Source organism: Cyclopterus lumpus, chromosome 17 (assembly GCF_009769545.1).
Source record: "Cyclopterus lumpus isolate fCycLum1 chromosome 17, fCycLum1.pri, whole genome shotgun sequence".
NCBI lineage: Eukaryota > Metazoa > Chordata > Actinopteri > Perciformes > Cyclopteridae > Cyclopterus > Cyclopterus lumpus.
This window is the reverse complement of record NC_046982.1, coordinates 4,023,025-4,044,948: the sequence shown is the minus strand read 5'-3', so window position 1 is coordinate 4,044,948 and position 21,924 is coordinate 4,023,025. Positions and strand designations below refer to the sequence as shown.

The following is a 21,924-nucleotide window of genomic DNA, read 5'->3' as shown; positions in this document are numbered from 1 at the left end:
GTGTCGAAAGGGGGAAAGAACACAGAATACTAAAACCGGTTAACCTCCGCTTCATGGGACGTGCCACGTGCAGATGCTCTCCGGAGAATCACTGGAGAGCGCGAGCGACCGCCTCTTTCAACATTTACTATCAAATATAAATGGGCCCGGAGCTGTCTACAACACAATGCAGGAAATATGTTTTTTTCCCCATTATATGGCAATTTGAAATACATAAATCATGGCGCGTGGCTTTTTGGAGGGACGAGATATTACAATCCCCGCCATGTAAACACTCGCAGAGTTCGTTGCCAGATCATGTTCAATAATAAATAATCAGATGAGTTTCTATCCGACTCGAGTGTTTATCTTTCTGGGGAACGTTAATATCAAAGTGTTTGGAAGGCCTTCTTGTTCTCTGATGTGCCTCTCTGTCAACGTTTATGTGTATAATATATTGTAAAGGCTTTCACATGCTTTACGCGCCGCATTTATATCTGCAGCACTGGGTTATTTGCCAAGCGTTATTTTTGTTTCTGCTATATTAATTGGAATTCATGGACATCTGAAAGGAGAAATCAAGATACAAATCAAAACTCCGCAGTTTTTGAGAGCACACGTAAGCGCCATTGTCATTCTTTTTAAATCGCACACTTTCTCTTTTGTTTGAAGTGAAAATGACAGTAAACTGATGTCACAGTGTTTACCAGCTATCTGCCGGCTTGCTTTGAGAAATCCACCTCCCAATTACTTCTCACTTGGCATACTGTTAGGGTAGGAAAGGAGGAACTACTTTATTGATCCCAATGGGGGATGTTTTTAATCCCTTGTTATTTCATTTATTCACACACACACACACACACACACACATGTATACAAATGCTTATATATATATATATATTAACCAAGCTGTATATATATATATATATATATATATATATATATATATATATATATATGCAAGGGAATGCACAGGTTGGGCGAGGCTGTGTTATTGAGCTATTATTAGTTGTGTATTGAACATTGCATTTGTGACATGAAGAATGTCTTATCTAAAAGTGACATAGTTAATAATACTCATGTAATGAAAGGAGAACAGCGAGCGACTCTGTGGTCGCTTTTTGATAACTGCACAGCAACGAGAACTAAAAGAAGCAATCATATTACAAAGGTCCCCCCCGTGTGCCGATACACACCAATCCCAAGCAGACACACATCATTTGCGGCATCAGACACACACGCACGTACACACACGCACTTGCACACGCGCACACACACACACACACACACACACACGCACAGAAAGCTCGGTTATGTGCCTTGACTGCAAATTAAAAATGGACTCAAGTCAGGAAGCAGATTACAAAATTGGCAAAGTCGCTGCTTTTTAGACATTTTATGAAGACACTGTGGACGGTGATGGATTTACCACTAAGATGTCCCAGCTGACTTTACACATATTTCTCCAACTTAACTCACTCTTTCCTTCTCGCTGTCTGTCGCTCTCTGGGAAGGATATTTCTGTCACACGCCCTCATTAAATCACAGACCAGCTACACTCTGGAAGTTAAGGAAACGTCTTCAAAGCACACACACAAACACACACACACACACACACACATGTAAAGGAACGAGCATGCTACCGTACACAGACGGTGCTTGCCTAATCCCTAGTTAATGAAAGCAAGAGAAGGATGGGTCCAATGAATTATTCCCGATTGCCAGCCTGTATAAATTCACTGTGAAATGAATGTTATTTATAAGAAAATGCCTAATTCTACAATAAGACTGCTTCTCATTAAAATTCAACAAAACACATTTACTTTCCAATATCAGGAAAAACTCAAAAACAGCAAAAAGCCGAGATTAAATGGTGAATGACTTTGTGCTTCTAAAAGAAAGAGGTGAACGAAATGAACAGCCCGTGGAGTTGGAATGACCCGTTTCCAGCCGTGATCGGGCACTCTGGATTAATTTTTTTCCTCTTCTTGTTAATCAAACTGAGTTTTGTACCGTTATAGATGGGAAATTAGATCACATAAACTGCAGCAAAGAGGCCGTGTTGCACAACAGACAGAAGGCCCTATTTCATCTGCAGTGAGCGGTCTAAAGTGCATTAAGGGTGTCCAACTCCACTTTTGCTACTTAAACGGCGCATTATCTGGGTGCAAAGGCAGAGGGGTTGTTTTAGGTCTCTCAATCAATTGTTGATGTGTTTTAAGCACAACATGAATTCAACCAATCACAGCTTCATCTCCCGTTCTTTTTCAAAAGCAGGCTAATTGGACTAGTGAGCGGGTTTCTGTAGTGAAAAAAAAAGAAAAGAAAAGAAAAGGCCAATAAATGTGGATTTAACAAGGTTCCATCTGCTAAAAACATTTCGTGAATCTTTGGAAACGACCACATCTGTCATGTAATATTTGTCTTTTGGAAATGTTTAACAGCAGTTGAAAACAACTCTACTCACAGTATGATGCTAATATTAATGGTGCAGAAAGAAAACAGACCGAATAGTGCACCGTTTAAAATGCTGATTTCAAATCTGAATGTCAAAATAGAGCATGAAGCTCGGGAAGCATCCGAGTATTCGCTCCAGCCTTAGACTTGTCTCATAGGCAGCACGTCATGCAAAGAAGGCTTCAGCGTCAAAACCGCACTCGAGGTTTTTAATCACATTTAATCATGTTTTTAATCATATTTTCTTAGAAAACCATGTGTAGGGGAAGCCTCTGTGTGTGTGTGACAGAGGGTTTGGGGTTTGGTCTAAAGCAGTGACAGTTGTAACGAGGGTCCCATTCACAACTCAGTTAAGGCCACACCGCCTGGATTTAATATTAATATGCTGAAGACTCTACACAAATAACGCTGAATTGTGTGATAATTATACTGTGTGCTATGTGTATAGACTACGCTGTGCAATATATATATACTGTATATTTACCTGCAGAGTTATTGACATTTCATTACCTCAGTCAGCATGAGGCTTCCTCGCTTCATGCAGCTCGCCCCAGCACGGCGCCGAAGAAGCAGCAAGTACGCGACACCAGGCAGCTCATCGGTGTGGAACTCATGTTTACAATGTTTACTGAGCGAATAAATCAAGACAGAAGTAGAGTCTAAATATATCTATTTATGTCTCACAGACTTCTATACAACCTGCCCAGGATTCGCCATTGGAGAAAATGCAAGTTTAAGGCACTTCAGCATTGTCTTTACTTTTCAGAACCGGAGGTTTCTGTCTGGTAACATCTGTAAAGAAAGGTCTCTGTAGAAACACGGCGGTGCCGAGAAGAGGACCCGCTTTCTATGTAGATATGAAGGTGATCACACGCTGATGAAATTCCATTTCTGCTAATAGATTTCAGCAAAAATGCTAGACATTGTCTGTTTACTTTTGTGAAAGATTAGACTAAACTAAAATATCTCCATCCTTCCGACTCCATTCGTAGTCTGATCATTCTTCAATTTCAATGGAGCAATCAGTGAAACGTTAATCATGAAACTCCATAAATTGCATAAATTGTTTCATCTAAAGTTCTGTGTTCCTCCCTCCATGCCAGGCCTACACACAGAGAGCTTCCCCTGCATCGCTGCTGTCTAACCTGTCCTGAGCAACAGAAGAAGAGACAAACAGATCTGGGAAGAGGCAGAGAAGAGAGATGACAGAACAATGCAGCAGTGTGAAGAATGCAAGAGTGCGAACATTTAACGGAGAATTCCCCTCAGGCAGAGCTTGAAGAGGGAGGAGGGGAGATCAGAAACCGGAAAAAAAGAGGGAAGAAAAGGAAATAACAAAGGAAAAAGAAGAAGCTCACCCCTTGGAAAAGAAAAGAGAGTAAAGGAGTCACAAATGCTCTTTTTCTGGCGTGAGCCAAACCAGAAATAATAAGAGAGCGAGAGGGGAAGGAGGGGCGGCGGCGGCGATGCCAGGCCGCCCGCCGTTTAAATTTCATCTGCGGGACGACCTTGACTGGCTGGGGAGTGGAATTAAATTCCTGCGGAGGAGAGTGGATGTTGGAGAGGCCCGACATGACACGGCTCATGTGGCGCATGATTAGAAAATACCGAGCAACACGAGGAGGGCCACCGTGCATAATGAATCGTCGCCTCCACTCCAGCGAGGAGCGTGTTTCAGATAAGAGGGTGCAGGTGAGGGGATGTCGGGCTTTGTCTCGCTGGGTCATTTACTGCAGTTAAACAAGAGCAAAGTGTCTGAGACTGAGGGATGCCAATTCCCTCGTTGGACGTTGGAGCCAGGGGCGGACTGGGGGAAAGAAAAGGCCCGGGAGCTACTGTCAGACCGGCCCACTCAATACACGGAGCGCTGCCCACTCAATGCATCGCACGCATCGACCAGTCACTGGCCTAAAAGACCCATACACTTTATTTTGGCTCGTGCTCAAAAACAGCTTTGTCTGCGAGCGGAGTGACGCAAGTGTTGAGTAGGCTAGTGATTGACATTTAATAAGACCTAAAACAAAGTTAGACTGGCGGAAGAGATTAGAGATGAGTAAAGAAGATGAAAACCATAAATGTCAGTCAGTGATTATTGACTTTAGGTATTATGCTGCCTTCACACCAAAAGCTTCTTTATGCTTTACTCGCGTGAGTTTACTCGCCCGACTATTTGTGGTTTATTCGCACCGGAGAAGGGGCGTGGCTTATCTCTGTGGCTTTACTCCGTGGAAACAGTTATAATTTCGCCATCCACCACGGAAGAATTAACCACCATTTCTGCTTAAAATGTCGGAACATCTAACGCCCTCGTGTTTGGGTTCAAAACATCCCCCGTAGGCTCACGCAGCTCGGTGACTTTCACCGACTCCGTCTGGATGTCTGTAGAGTAGCAGTATGCTAGAGTAGCAGCAGCCAATTAGATTCACCGACTCCGTCTGGATGTCTGTAGAGTAGCAGTATGCTAGAGTAACAGCAGCCAGTTAGATTCACCGACTCCGTCTGGATGTCTGTAGAGTAGCAGTATGCTAGAGTAGCAGCAGCTAGTTGCCGTCGGTGAATCACTTTTGGCGAATGAGGCAAATGTTTAGCTGCTTCGCAGCATTTGGGCCGCCCGTCTAAATTCAGCGTCTGTGCATTGACTTTGCATGGAATCTACTGGTGCAAACAGAACTGGTTTCTATGCAGATTTAAGACTTTTTAGTTTTACATGGAGTTCAATTTAAGGTAAATTGGAGAAAAAAAAACACCGACAACTAAATCTCGCAGCACTGCACTAATCAGATCAATACAGATTGATTCCCACTTTCCTCTGTGTCGCCTCACTGCAGCAAAGCCAAATTGGCGCCACGTTCCTGCCTGAATTGCAGAGTGTGCGAAACACGGAGCGTCTCCCCCCCCATTGCATTGTGAGTAAGTTGCTCTACTTAATGCAAGCACAATCAATGCAACGTTGTTTGTCAAACAAGGGCTGCAACAACGATTCAAATCGATTGTGTGCCGCATGCTAAGCCAACGTGTAGCGCCTCGTGGAGCTCATGGGTCTAGTTGCAGGAACGGACGCCGCCTCCTTTCGTCTCTGGGGTCAACGAGGAGGCCATGATGGAGAAAAGTGCTTTTTTAATATGTTTGAGCGTCAAAAACACACACGCACACAAATCAGCCAGAGACGGCAGATAACGGGGTTTCCTGCCAATTGATAATCAATTGATTAAAGTGATAATCAATTGATAAAAAAACATAAATCTGGCTGGATTTACATTGCTGCTTTGTCAGCAATATTCTCTCTTAGAAATACAGTTAAAAATTGTGGAGACAATGTGCTGTTATTCTCATGAGGACAATCTGTGCAAGAAGGAACAAGTATAAAGTGACACAAATGTGAATCGTGTCCACAAATATCTTAACGAATGCACGTTTGACTGACATTGATCTTTAAGACTCAAGAATGAAGTTAAATGTCATATTGTACTTACTGTACGGAACATAGCTGTGGATTTGTGTGCACTGTATTCATCTATGAGTAATACAGCTTCAGATATTTTGCAAGACTTGTATATCGAGTTTATATGGAAACATTTTGGGCGCTAAAATGCTGCATTCCCTCACACCTTCAAACGCCCTGAGTTATCAAACACTAAGCTGACTCAGACAGACTATTCATTCCCTATGATATCTTTGAGGCGCCCACTTTGGAGGAAATAAATCTGTCTAAAATGGCTGTTTTGCTCAGCAAGGTAAAAATGACTCACTGCTGTCTGGCAGATAGCAGATTTCAAGGCATCCTGCCCTTCTTTTCTGCAATTGTGGGTGCGTGTGGAAATATGTGCACGCCCCCGTGTGTAAGGACATCAGCGTATGGGATAACTTCTCCACAGAGAAGGAAGGTGCCTGTGAATTACAACTACAATCTGCATGACTGAAGCATTTCGTGAGGAATGAGGCAACCTCCCAGGTATGCAAAGTGCCTTAAGCCTGCATTCTCTCTACTGACCAGCAGGGGCGACTCCTCTGGTTGTATAGAAGTCTATATAAATGACTCTACTTCTCTCTGGATTTATTCCCTCGGTAAACATTGTAAACATGAGTTGATGGTCTCAATCTCTAGTTTCAAGTATTCTTCAATACAGCATGATGCTCATTTAGTAGATTATGGTCCATTTAGAGTCATAAAGCAGGGTATGCTTTAGGGCGGGGCTTACTGTGATTGACATGTTGCTGCCATTGCGTTGGGAGCCGTCCGTGTTTTTCGTCTTAGAACTTTAACTCTTTTAAGGTGCGTTTACAGTTCATAACTGAAACATATTAGTAGCTTACAATTGCTTTATCCAGCATTCAGTTGGACTTAACTGCACCCTCTCGAGTCACTTATGCAAAAGAAACAAGATGGCGACGGCCCAAAACAAATATATGGCAACAGCAAGTTGGGGCAAAAACTGTAGCCCACACTGTGACGGTTCCCGAGCCTGTACTGGTCTGGCTCCCAACAGGTAACTGGAGGCATGGAACACCCTACTTGGAAGCACTTGGGCTGGTCTACTCTCTTGAAAAGTCTCCTGTAACATATTATGCTTGCTATTAATACGAAGTACAAAAGGCTCAGGAAGGACATCGGGGAAGAGGCCAGGTGTACAGTGTGCAGGACTTAAGGGACAGGTCGCATTTAGGTTGTATGAAGTACTTATCCACAGATTACCGACAGGAGATGGAGTTTGGAGAACCAAGACAATCTTAAATCTTGTGTCCGTAGTTTGCTAAAAGAGTACTCGCCATAATCCCCGTGATTTTTAATAAGCAGGGTCCAATCATTTGAGTTACTGATTTGTATTGTTCTGCACATTTATAACTAACTAAATAAAATGTGGGTCCACTGCAGCTATTTGGTGTCTTAGAAACCCACGAGGGTTGGGCACGTTATGTGCATGACACGAAAATAAAGATATCAATCAACCAACTAATCAAAAACTTTCATAAGATGAGGCGAGTCACCGGGACACTAAATTCAAAAACCCTTCATCTGCACTCGCGATACATATACTGTGATTTTCAGTTGTTTTTTTCATTCACGATGACGCTAACCAAGCAAGGTGTGATTTTCTGTCGAAAAATATGCATCAAACTCAAACACGTAGAAGTGGCGCATTAGCATACATATACATAATGTCACCCCAGGGCATGACACACATGATGATGAAAATTGTTACAGAAAAACGTGCCAGACTCTCCTTCCACATAACCCACGCGGTAATGTGATTGCTGTACACCCCCCGCCGCGTGTAAACCGATACACTGTTGGCTCCCGTAGGTTCTGGTGAGGCCGGCCGTCTGCGGATGTGCTGACGGAGCACAACGTCAACCAAATTTCGCGGCAGAGCGGCCGGACGACCGGTTTCTCATCGCCAATCTCCCAGCTTTCGCTGCTGGAGCGGTTCCACTTCGTTAGACTTGACGAGTTGGCTGAGAATTTCAGTCCTTCTGCTTTTTCCTTCAGTCCTTCTGCTGCAGAATCACACACGCACACAATTTGTGCAGGCGTAAGCAAAAAAAAGGAGAAGAGATTCACGCGTGAAAGACGTTTTCAGGAAAAAGAAAATCGGAACTGAGAAAGACGTTTTGGAGTTCGCCGAGACGTCTGCTCCGCGTCTGTCTGGAACTGTGTGGCGAGATGGACAAGTGGCGGACGTCCAGCGCCCTGCCCCCGCCTACCGGTCTCCTCCGACACCTCCAAGCCGCAAAGATCTTCCCACAGCTGCTCCTCCTCCTTGTGACATCCCCAATCTTTACTCTTTTGTTTTTTTTCATCTGCTCCTCTCATGTCCTCTTTCTGTTTTATTGTCTTTTTCTTTTTGGAAGCCTGCACTTTCTTCTTTCCGGGCTCCTCTCTTCATCTTCAGACTAATGACTTTGGCCTATTTCTCCTCACCTCCTTTCACCTCCCTCTCTGGCCTCCTCCCTCTCTCCCCACCTGAAGGCTAGACTGGGCTCATACTTAACTGTCACTCCTTGACCTCATTCGTCTCTCACAACTACAGCAGGTTTGTCGGGAGTGGGGAGAATTTTTTTTTTGTTGAAAAAGATCAAGCGCAAGCTCTCGAGTGTTTCCACAGATCAAAACACATGCATGTGCTGTTAATGAAGGGATGGGCTGTGTGCATCACTCACAATAATCAAAGTCCTATAAAATTGAAATTTCCTAACTTTGCTTATCATTTATTGACGAAACTCAAACACGTTCTCCATTGTTTTCCACTAAATATGGGCCCTGTAGGAGGGCGTCGTGGTGTCACGGGGGCTGTCATATGCAGCTGGTAGGTTCGCTCGTTGCTTAAGATGATACCAGAGTTCCTCTGCCTTTTCATTATTATTTCTAATCTCATGCAGCCAGACCTCCTCCTTGTTAGCTGACGGAGGTTTGGTTTGCCACATAAAAAAAATAAAAGAAAAAAAGGGAAGATCGTCCAAACTCCTGATGTTTGTGAGTCAAAGAATGCTCGCTCCGAGCAAAAGAAAAGAAAAAAAACTCTCCATGTCTTTTCATAACAAAAAGACAGATTTACTGCTGACCTTCGTGGCAGCCGGCGCCAAAGAACACATTTTCCAACCCAGTTAAACTAAATCCCTGGTATTGAACCCTATCAATGATTTGTATCATATTCATAACACACATTATTTGATCACATCCAAACGCTTGACTGAAATATTAGTTTCAAACTGCTGCCTTTAAAAGGCTTCCTTTTAGCCGTGACACAGCCACAGCTCAGGTCGTCAACATTAACATCAGCTTCAATTCGGACAGCTGACACTTTTGCTTACATTTTTCACAATTGAAAAACTTAAAAGTGGTTTATGAAAGCAGACAGATGAGTGAAATATGTTACAATTATGGCGACTATTCGGCACAGCCCAGCATTAAAAAAAGAAATGAATAATACTAAGTAATAAGTCGACTGTGTTGGCTGTGATTGGGTGTTCTGGGATGTCTAACAGCCTAATAGGTCTCAATAACATTCTGCTACAGAGAGTTTCACATTCATGTCTTGTCATTTTTAATTTCATCAGTATTTATCTGATAACAATTATATTAAAAGATCAATGATAATATTGCTTGTGCAGATGAGATATCTTGTTGAAGCATTCCGTGGTTATTGAACTCAATCCAGGAATATCATTCTTGTTATGAGGCAAGATTTCCAGCATTGAATAAGGGGATAATTACAGTGATGCTGAAAATAAAGTAAGCCCAGTATGCTTTAGTATTTGGCTCCCTGTCACAATACACAAGGAAAAAAAATAGTAATAGAAAACGATGGGCAATTTATTTGAATTTTACTTATTTAAATGTATGCACCAGAAGCCCAAACAATGTCTTACTGGATATGTAAAACAAGTAATATCTGTTTTTTCCCCTCCAATATTTGCCTGCTTTATTACTGTACAGCAGGGTGTCAAACTCATGTTCACCGTGGGCCACGTCAGCGTCATGGCTAACTACTCCTGAGGATATTGTTAAATAACTATCTTTACATTTGATTATTGTTTATTCAAGTGTAGAAATATTGTACATGCATTTATATAAATGTAAAAATATACATAAGCACATTTCTCTAATATTATAACATAAATCCATTTAATTAAATTATATTTATTATAACCCACATTACTGTATCAAAGATCAAAAGCACATTATTATTGGTTCTCCACTGGTCTGGGGCAGTGGTTCTCCACTGGTCTGGGCCACTGGTCTGGGGAAGTGGTTCTCCACTGGTCTGGGGCAGTGGTGCTCCACTGGTCTGGGGAAGTGGTTCTCCACTGGTCTGGGGCAGTGGTTCTCCACTGGTCTGGGCCACTGGTCTGGGGAAGTGGTTCTCCACTGGTCTGGGGCAGTGGTGCTCCACTGGTCTGGGGAAGTGGTTCTCCACTGGTCTGGGACACTGGTTCTCAACTGGTCTGGCGCAGTGGTGCTCCACTGGTCTGGGGAAGTGGTTCTCCACTGGTCTGGGACACTGGTTCTCAACTGGTCTGGGGCAGTGGTGCTCCACTGGTCGGGGGAAGTGGTTCTCCACTGGTCTGGGGCACTGGTTCTCAACTGGTCTGGGGAAGTGGTTCTCCACTGGTCTGGGGCACTGGTTCCTCACTGGTCTGGCTGGGACCCCCCCATCACCCCTGAATGACCGAGACCCAACTTCTCAAATTGATCTGTCTAGTGAGAAGTAGTTTAAAAAAGCCTCAAAAGATGTAACTTATGGCTCACTCACTGAATCTATGACAACCAACGTTACTATGGAAACAAGTCAGTGTCTTGAGGAGCAGCTTTTATCCACAAACCCTAAATAAATAAAATTGTACAACATTAACTTTTCTTCTGATTACCTTATTAGTAGGTAAATACTGAAAAACATTAAGCAGCACTCAGGAGAGAACTGGAGAACGGGAGAACTGGGGATGTTTTTTAATACAAAGTCAATGCACAGACGCATATGGATGTGATTAAAGCGTCATTTCCACCGTGAATGACGCAACGTGAAAAATGCGCCTCATCCACGCACGCTGAATTTTTTTACTTGTTGTGCCGCTGTGTCATTACAGCCAATCAGCATTGAGATGCTCCTCCTCAATCTATGGAGGATAAGTTGATGGTCTGGAAATGGCCGTCATCCAGACGCAGTTCCTGGAGAAGCTGTGTGTGGCTACGGATAATATAATATATCATTTATCATATTAATATTATGAACCCAGACACGAGGGCTTGATGGTCCGGCGTTTGTGGGACTTCCTCAACATGTAAAAAGCAGAACTAGTGGTTATTTCTTCCATGGTGGACGGCGGTAATGAACTGTGTTTCATGACGATAAGCCACGCCTCAACTCCGGCGCTTCTAGCGCGAATAATGACAAATTATCCGGCGAGTAACCTCACGCGAGTAAAGCAACGTGAGAGTTCGCTTCTCATTTGGTGTGAACGCAGCAGAAAAAATGACCTTCAAAATAAAAGCACAGGATTTAAAAAATATTTTTAAGAAAAGGTGATCGGGTGTCTTTCAAGCCGTCGCGGGATTCTAATGTAACATTCACATTAAAGTGCTGGGAGCTGTTGCTCCATTAAGGTGGAGCGCTCAGGAACAAAGACTGAATAAGAGGAAAAAGAGCATGAATAACTCAGCCACAATTATTAAATAACATACAGGCCAATTCTGCATCAATATAAATGCTGCCACTCATGAGTTTGCTAATGCAGCTTTTGCTTGACCTTTACCTTCATGTAGCCTAAAAAAGCAAAATGCACTGGTAATGGTTCAATTTCCTGCAGTGTCATGTAAGTTTTTGGCGCTGACATGAAAGCTATTTTCACTGTAGTTATCAGAAACTTAAAACTATGGTTTTAAACGTGCATACAGTAATATGTAAGACTGTCTTTACACTGTCATTCATTCAGAAATCTTCCCTTCCGCAAAGGTGCGAGGACCCGTTCATCGCTGCTTGCAGCTTTAATTAGTTGCTTGTAATCCATTCTATTTTAGTATGTATATACATTTTACCATACAATATTTGTGATAGGTTTCGTGGTCATAAAGTAAATAATCAAGACAAACATGTGGTAAGCCGGCAGAACAATGGAAATATCATGAATTCATGTATTGAAAAATGCGGGCGGAGGTCAGGGCCAGTTGCAAATAGCGTCTCTCCCTCGCTTCCTCAATGCCCTCCTCCTCCTCCTCCTCCTCCTTCTCCTCCGCTCCCTCTCTCGCCCCCGGAGCGAGACTTTCTCCACCGCTTCTTCGTTCAATGACAGGCCCTAATAGATTAAATAAGGCGCCTATTTCTACCTGGCTGTCCAGCACACAACGCCACGCTGGAGGTTGGCAAAGAGGGGGGGAGATCACTGGGATTTAATTGAGAGAGAAAGTGAAGGGGGGGGGGGTGGGGGGCTAGGAGAGTCAGAGGAAAATAATAAAAATAAGAGAACAGAGATGTAAGTAGATACAGGCTACAATAAGAGGAGATTTAAGTCGGAGTGACAGCGTTTGCTGCAGACGCACCTTTGCCCGTGTCTCAAATCTTTGTCCCCATTCAGTATTTTCAATTTCATCTGGCATTTTACCACATAACAAGCTCCATAATGTCACCTTTAGCTGCTTTTGAAGCATAGTCACATTTTAATTGCCGTTGGGAGTGTTTTGACAGAACTCCAAAGCGCCGAAATTATTTTGATGCTGTTTTCATGCAAACTGGTCCTCGCAATATAGTTATTTATTTTCCTTCACGTGACAGTTCACCAAGTGAGACAAGGGATGAGGCTAAATGAGAATAATCCTATTCACATCCGCCCTGTGTGTTTTCTGAAGGCATTTCAAGACGCCTCTGGTGCTATAGTGTTTCCAAGAAGTTTGGAGGCAGTTCTTGGAGCCCATATTACAAAACTTGAAATACTATGGGATCAAAAACCTATAGTCGAACGGATACAAAAGGTAATCCCCCCGACATAGTCTAGAGTTGCTTGGTAATGTGGTAGAGCCTTTAATACAGCGTCAGTGGAACATTGCGATCTATTGACTGTGAAGGCTATTGAATCCGATTCACACCATTTCCATAGGCATAGAACCCTTCAATGAGCCTTCATAACCGCTATATTCCTCCACTGATTTAATCATGTTCTTCATTGACTTTCTCACCCTGTCTCTGTCTTCTATCCTCTTCTTTTGTTACTTTAGTACTCCAATTTGGACTGCTACAATAATGGACTTCAAGAATCATAAAGCCTAAGAAAGCACTGAATGGACATCAGGATGTCGATCTAAATCACTATTCTATAATAACTTAAATAATATCCCTTTCAGGGGACACATGAAGAAAGAAAATGTCAGTGCTGGCGCACATCTGAGTATCTGGAGTTCCTACCAATCCACAAACTGAGATAAGCTTGAGATCTACCTGCGAAAGGAGCAGCAGTTTATCAGAGCTGACTGGGCGAAAACAGTGTGCAATCGTGAAAATTGTAAGTTAGCATAATTAACGCCCCAACAATACCATGTACGGCTACGCCTCCTGCCCCATACGTCAAGTACCTAGACCGCAAGAACTGGACAAAGTTGTGGTGACGTCACCCATTGGTTTGTGGACGGCCATTTGGGAAGCCTAGAATCCGGCATTTTGGCTATTGCCATCTTGGAATGTTACAACAAGGGAACGGAAGTGAGCATATTTCGATTGTGGAGGAGTGAAGAAGACAAACAGTATACATCTCTGGTAGTGATAGCTAACTCTCAATCACAAGGTACACCCGCCCTAAAGCATACCCTGCTTCGTGGTCCATCTATATGACTCTAAATTACCATCATTTACTAAATGAACATCATGCTGTATTGAAGAAGACCTGAAACTAGAGATTGAGACCATAAACTCATGTTTACAATGTTTACTGAGAGAATAAATCAAGAGAGAGGTAGAGTCATTTATATAGACTTCTATACAACCAGATGAGTCGCCCCCTGATGGCCATTAGAGAGATTGCAGGGTTTAGACACTTCTACATTGGCTTCAGTTTATTAAAACCGCCTGGTCCGATAGGCACCAATGCGGTCGATTACTGCAACGGGATCAAATGGGAAGTCTCCATCACAGACATGAACCAAAGAATATGTCCCATGATAGGTGATGCTGCACCGTCAGTCATTGAAACAAATGATGTTTCCTCGGACAACGACTTGCATTAACCTGAATATGAAGAACCATCCATCTGAGTGTGCCAATATCAGGACGCTGCCTGACGCGCTAATGCATCCTACACTATTTAACTATAAAACCCTCACATCACTGTACAACCACACAATAATACAAATATTTGTTTAAACATTACAAAAAAACAATGCAATGGCACCATTGTCACATCTTGGAAAACGCAACATTGTGTTCAGCTTCGACCGTAGTCATTTTTAAATGCCTGCATGCTCATGCTCCTTCCCTGTTGAGTGAATGTGTTACAAGACACCAGTAGAGTCAACACACACACACACACACACACACACACACACACACACACACACACACACACCTTCAATAAACGACCACATTGCATTTCACAAAACCTCATTAGGACAATCTGTGAAAGGAGCAAAGCTTATGGAGCAACTCAACTGGAAATCCAACACAATGTAAGAGAAACATGGTTATAATACCCCTGTAAATCATAATAAACTTGGACCGGTATTTAGTGGATGTATTTTCTTTCTTTTTTCCTTTAAGCCAGGTGTTGCTGTGATGTCCATATAAAGTAATATAATGATGATGATAATAATAATAATAATAGACTTAGACTTGGGAGAGGTTCAAAGTGCTTTTCAACAAAGTGAAGACACAAAAAGAATGAATAGAAACAAACAGAGTAAAACATGCAAAGACTGCACGGTAAACCCAATCAATTAAAATAAAGGAAAGCGTGAGAAAAATAAAACTTGTAAAAGATAAAAAAACAAAGGAAGAGAGACAGTTAAGAAAAGACAATGCTGAATAATTGTTCTTTAAAAATGTTCCTGAAGCTCGCATCTCATAGGTCTTGGGTAGGTAAAAAGAAGGCCGAGCTGATGACCGTCTTATTAGTGTGATGGTTCGTATTAATAAAAAACAAAAAATAGCAGCAGAGGATCAAAGAGGCTGTGAAGGATTATAAAAACACCATATAATTAGCAATGGTGGCCAATCCCAACCCATTGAGAGCCTCGCTAACAAGTAAAATAACTTTAAAATCAAACTATCCAACTAGCTCATTGCCAGAATACAAAACATGTAATGTAAATGGAGTGAAATGAAAATAATTCAAACTTCAGCTAATGTGAAGAATCCGACCATATTTCATCCACTGACAGCCTTTGACTTTCCAAGCCGACGCACGTCCTCGATGTAACACGAACAGAGCCGCTCGCGCCCGATGCCGTGGTCGTAGAGGTCATTTTGTCTGACAATAGCAAACTCATATCGCAACCTAGTGCCGCTATCAATCAGCCAGACTAGGCATCATGCTCACAAGCTGACGGCGGTTAATGAGCTATGAGCCCCCGTCTCTACAAACATGACGTATCCAGCCGTGACAATCAGGCATCGTGTGTGTGTGTGTGTGTGTGTGTGTGTGTGTTGCTTTAAAGTTCCTGGGTCATTAAACAAGTGGTGGAAATCTTCAATTAACTTCACAGACCGCGGCGTCGCTTTGTGCTTCTTTTCACCTTCGGAGCTCCAGTCTGCTGAGTCAATGCACGTCGATGCACAATTGCCACAATTCCTGGGATGTAGTTATGTTTTTATTTTTTATTGATTTTGTATAAAAGTGGAAATCCCCGCTGAATTTCTATATAACACATAGAGTATCCATCTTCTGTTTTTTTCGTCTTCTTTTTTGTCCGCCGTTTCCATTTTTATATGTTATTATTAACAATATACATAAATGAGCCTTGGAAACTGTAGAGCAGCAGCTGCGCCCCAGGCTGCTAAGATGCAGAAAATGATCCGGCTAAAGATGGAGGGAGTCGGGCACATCTTGTATTTAGAGCAAAGGGCGAGGACATGGATCATCAAACTCTCCTGTGAGCTCATTGCTCCCTCCAAAAGGCCAGGACGATTCCAAGAAGCCGGGGAGGGATTAAGAAAGATGACTCTGATTTTCAATTTTGTATGATTTTTTCCCCTAGAAACGGATGGGCCTGCGCCAGGTGTAGAAACGGTTACCCGCTGAGATTGAATCATTTCGGATCCTCGCAGGCCGACTCGCTGTTTGTAAGGAAAATAAGACTCGGGATGGATTTGGCATCAGTTCAGACAATCAGATTTTCTCCTGTCCCAACGAGAGCTTTTTAGTGTTGCCTCAACATGGGGACGGACAACAGTTGCAATGTACGCCGAGGACGACGCTGTTGCATCACAGCCGGCTCGATGGCAACCTTCAAGGTGCACTCGACATCACAGTTAGAATGGTTCTTACTGTGAACGGGAGCAGTATTTTGTAAATTTGCATGGAATTCGGGCAATGCTTTATTTAACATGTTTTACATGTTGTCTAATTATTTCATGATATTACCCAGGAAATCACTTTATAATTTGCTACTTATTATAAGGGAAATACATGCATAGTTCTGAGCATCTATTTAAAGGGGACATATGCTCATAATTAGGTTCATTCTTGTTCTAGAGGAAACCCAAAATACATGTTTACATGGTTGAGTTTGAATCACGTGTTTTCTGAACCAGGCAGCCCACAAAATGAAATTAAAAAAGGTTGTCTTATTTCAGTTTGTGGGTTGGTAGGAACTCCAGATGCCAACGCGCATGTGCATAAGCACTGAAATAGTTGTTCATAATATGTCACGTTTAAGTTAAGTGAGTTGTGTTAATGAGCAGTTGTTGAATTCCTGAGTGCAAAATCCAAAGTGCAAAATCAAAGTGCAAAATCCAGTAAAATCCAACTTTATAATGAATGTTCATCCATTTATAATGATTGGAAACATGACTTTCTGGATATCTGAATGTATATGTTTGCCTTTTCAGTTGACACTCTATGCACTGCCTTAAAGTAGGTTATGTTGGCAATAGATATGTCTAACTAGACTAATGACAGTCACTCCTATTTATAAACTCTGGTATCTGTGTTCTGTGATATCACTGTGATGTTATAGAATTAATAGATCATTTCCATTTTCTTGAACAATAGGAACAAAATGACAAATTCCTTCCAAAAATACCATATCAGTTTCTTTCCAGCAAATAATGTGGAACTACAGGATATGTATGATAAAGTGTCACTGGAAATTGATTCAGATTTAGTTTCATGTTAAAATCTGCTATGTAGGTCCCAATTACAGTAATTATCGGTTATCAGTTATCGGTTATTCATCATGTCAGCATTGAAAAAAGGAAATTGTCCCTGCAACGCCAGTAATTTAGGCCAATTTCATTATCCTGTATTGTTTCAGGATAGGTTCATTAGACACACTGTCCCTCCAAATGACAAATGTACAAACAAAGGCTCATCTCTAATACCCACAACACATATGAACTAAGCGAAGTCGTTGAAAAGAGCAGGTTCACTGACACCATTCCATGCAAATAAAAGACCTGCCTTGATCTAGCATGAATAGTGGAAAAATAACTCCAAGTGACAGTTTACAGAAAAGAAGCTGAAAACCGACGAGCGTGGCGTATTTTTTTTCTTCTTCTTCCTCCTTTCTGATTGTGTTGAATCATTTAACAGCGTCTGCACAACCGCTGTGTCAGAGGAAATGAAGAGTAATGCACTTTTCACAAGGGAGACTCGGTCTCCTAATGCCATCTGTCAGCGCAGATGTAACTGGGAGTGAGCGGTGCGGCTCCGAGGGGTGTCCTTGGACGAGGGAAGGGATGGAAAAAGCAAAGTGGCCGAGGCAAACAAAGGAAAGCGGCTGCAGACAGTCTGCTGGGCAAACACGCACAGGTAACAAGTACGCCGAGTCTAATTGTATTCAACACACCTGCTGCTACACGCCAACTTCCAAGTGTGATTGCCAGCTTGGCTTTCAATCAGCGAATGGACCGACATATAGTCTCAGGACGTATGCCAGTTTCAACCTGCTTTACACCAATCCACTGGTTGTTGGTTGGAATTATTAGTAACAGGGCCGATACCAGTTTGGTATAGTTAACAATACTTTTTTAACGAACTCTTACTGTGAGAATTGATATATATGTATTTAAGCAAAATCTTTATCATTATTTATTATATCAAAAGAAGCAGCTCTGCGTGAACTTAGACCATATCAGCGGCTCCCAAAGGTTGTTTTTAAGAATGGGCCACCGGTTCAGCCCGTTTGGCCTCACTCTCCAGGGGGCGTGTCCGATGATGTGACGCCACTTTGGCCGAGACCCGCGTGTTACTACCCGCACGGCCACATTGTGCCCAAACCGAGCTTATAGGAGGAAGTCAGGTGCCAAAGTATAAAGAGCGATAAAGTGCGTGAAGGCAAGAGTTCGGGGCTGATGGTTCTGATGGTGAAGAAGACTTTCACTCAGGAGATCGGTGTTAGGGTCCCCAGTGAAATTGAATGTTCACGTTTTATATTGGTACATTACGTAGGCTACTTAACAAACATACTTATTTTGAACCAAACCACTTTTCCTTAAAGCTGAAGAAGAAGTATTGTTTGCTTCAACAAGTTTGTGTCCTGCGAAAATAGGACGTTTATTTTGAAAAGATAGTGAACGCATGTAACGAGCAGGGAATGTGCAAAACTGACTCTAAAGGGGCAGGTAAAGTGATGGTATTTGACCAGTTGTGACTGGGAATGTGTTGGCAAAATGTGTTCATTTCAGTATGCTTTTACAGTACAATGTCTTCCTCGTTTATTTAATGTGAAATCTTCATCTGTAAAACTTCACAGCAAGATAACCTATTGTGAATAAGTCTGCACAACTGTTAGGATCGGCCTTTGGCACTTTGACACATACCGTGTTGTGTAAGTGGTGTTGGGCGTCATGACATCATCCGAACAACGTTCTGAATCTTACCAAAGATCCGCCATAAGCTTTCAGTGATTTCCAGACACTGTTCAGTCAATATTAAACATGATTGAGGGTAAATACCCAGGAATAGAATGGAGAAGTGCTCCTCTGTGTTTGTTTGCATGCCCACACAACAACACACACCCCATTTGGTTTTTGCATGTGTCTGTGTCCTGTCTGTTTTTACTCATGCCCAAAATACAATTGCCTTTGTGGATTAATAAAAATGTTATTAAATTGAATAAAAGATCGACCAAACCAAAACAATCCACGAGGGGTACTTCCACAAAGATTGCAGATGGGGAAAAAACAACAACAACAACAACTAATGGTTGAAACGAGTGCTCCAAAAGCATTTGGGCAACACTGCCATTCTGGGAGCCCATTACCTTCCTCTGCAACACGGGTACCACCAAAAAGAAAGGGAACAAGAGAAGAGCATTCTCAAAAGTGGTCCCGCGTGAGGTTTAAGTATTTCTCCTGCCAAGCGTTCACTGTGCAGCCGAAGTATGTCCAAGAGTCGTGCAGATTGCAAATGTGTAACGTAATAATCCTGTCCACCCCAACACACACTCAGCATCCCGAGCCTCAATGTGTTTTTGTGGGTGTGACAGATTATTAATCCTCACACATCCCACACCGCCACCTTCGATGCGAGGTAATTACTGTGTGTCATTTTCATTCATAGGTATCATTCACTGTGTGTGTGTGTGTGTGTGTGTGTGTGTCTCCTACCTTTGCTAATGTCCTGGTACTCCAGCCACAGCTGTCTCTGGACCTGTTTGTTGGGGTACCAGATGGTACAGGACTCCTGGAAGCCGTACATTGCCTCCTGCACGTAGTGGTTGCCAAACTCCCTGAGGATGGAGACAAAGTCGCTACGCTGCGTCGCCCCGTCCAGAGAATGGATGGCCGAGCTGAAGGCTGGGTAGGAAATACAAAAAAAAAAAGCATATAATAATAATTCAATCAGAACAAAACCCGGAATGTGAAACAAAAGAAAGCTGAGTTGGGTGTCAGGGGGGAAATATAGGAATGTGTTTTGTCTTGTGTTTTTTCTTTTCGTCTTTCCAATGAGACACAAGAAGCTGGAGAACGTTGCAGGTTTTTGCAGACACTGCCACTGACTTACGAACCGAAGGGAACCCTGAGAACAACTACTCTACATCACAGGGTAAGAACGGCAGCCTTGGAATTACTGTATGTTCCAACTGCACATAACCCACGAAATGCATTCTCCCACCTCCAGTTTCTTTACAACATTTGTAGTTTAATGACTAATAAAGGTTATCAGAATAAATAGCATACAGGCCGATTATTTCATGGTAAGTGGAATGTGGTAGTAGGGGGATCATTTTGAATGCTAATATGATTGAGATAGCTGTGCAACCGACGTATTATCCTGATTGTTTCAACCAACTATCCCCATCAAATATATTAGCATCCGCAACATTATGTTATTTGTGTGATAATATACATAGTTGTTATGATCAGCGGCAGCCATTAGCGGTCGAGGAGAGCGGAGTAGACCTCATTAAAGCATGATTGTGTTCAGGCACAGTGTTCATCCACCATGCTCACACTGATGACGCTAACAGCGGATGCTGAGCAGGTATGATTAGCATGTTCACCATCTTGGTTTGGTGCGTTCATATTTGCGTTAATATGCTAATATTTGCTAATTGGCGTTTTAAACACAGTCGAGCTGATGCTGATGGGAATGCGATTAGTTCTGCAGGTCTTTGGTTGTCGTTCAGCACGCATAACCCGATAGCGTCAAGGGGACGTATAATGCTCATTTACGGGTTCATGCTTGTATTTTGGGTTACATTACATTACATGTCATTTAGCTGACGCTTTTATCCAAAGCGACTTACAATAAGTGCATTAAACCATGAGTCCAAACAACAAGAATCAAGCAAGTACAATTTCTTCAATAACGTTAAACTACAAAGTACTATCCGTAAAAGCCATTTAAGTGCTACTAAAGTGCTACTACGGCTCTACCTTCCCTATTCAAGGTATAGTCGAAAAAGATGTTTTTAGTTTGCGACGGAAGATGTAGAGACTTTCTGCTGTCCTGATGGGTTCCTACGAGAACATGTTTAATGTTAAGAAAACAACAACAATATGTTTCTTAGATAGAGCAGTATCCTCAGGCCCGTCTCTAGAATGATGGTTAAGCCATCATCCCTGATGGACAGCACCTCCCACCCCATGTCGGACCCTCTGACAGCTTTGTGAGGCTTCAGCGACCGGCTGCTTCACCCGCGGTGTGTGAAGGAGAGATACCGCCGGTCCGCCCTTCCTGCCGCTGTCAGGCTGCACAACCAACCCCGCTCCCAGTGGGCCGCACACACCACGAACGGACAATTCCTCATTCCTTTGTTCATCCGTGTGTAATATAAATCCAATGTATACACTGGACAGTATAAATAATCTGTTTAATCCACTGTTAATAACCATTCAGTCGGACTACATCATATTTCATTTTTATTTAAATTTTATTAAAAATGATTACGTATTTATTATACTTGTTTTGATCTTGTTTTTCCTCCTTATGCCTCTTGGTTCTTCGATTACGCTGTCCACTATGCTGCTGTAATCCTGCAAATGTCCCCCGTTGTGAGACACATATTAGATAATAGATAATATAATTATCTTATCTTATGGTCGCGCTGGAGGAAATATGAGAGGATCACTAAAGTCATTAGGATACATTATCTGGGAAGCATTATGTCTATCTGGCAGATGTTGAGACAGTCACATGGATACGAGAAAACTTTGACTTTCTGGTGGCGCTACCGGAAAAATAAAGGTTATGGGAACAACCCCCCCCCCCCCCCCCCCCCCCCCAAAAAAAAAAATATCATCTTGGGACCATGCACGCAGATTAACCTGCAATGACTCTTTCAGTCTGTAACCAAAGTGCTGGACTGACTGACATGCAGCCCCCACAGCCACAACACTGGCGTGG

At 42.6% G+C, this 21,924-nt stretch overlaps 1 protein-coding gene across 1 annotated transcript in view; it reads right to left on the bottom strand.

Moving 5' to 3' along the window:
* Window positions 1–21,924, bottom strand: part of astn1 (astrotactin 1) — a 335,249-nt gene that overhangs the window by 113,037 nt on the left and 200,288 nt on the right. The window contains exon 18 of the mRNA XM_034555334.1: window positions 19,683–19,871. Coding sequence (XP_034411225.1) covers window positions 19,683–19,871 — 189 coding nt within the window. The remainder of the gene's footprint in view (window positions 1–19,682; window positions 19,872–21,924) is intronic.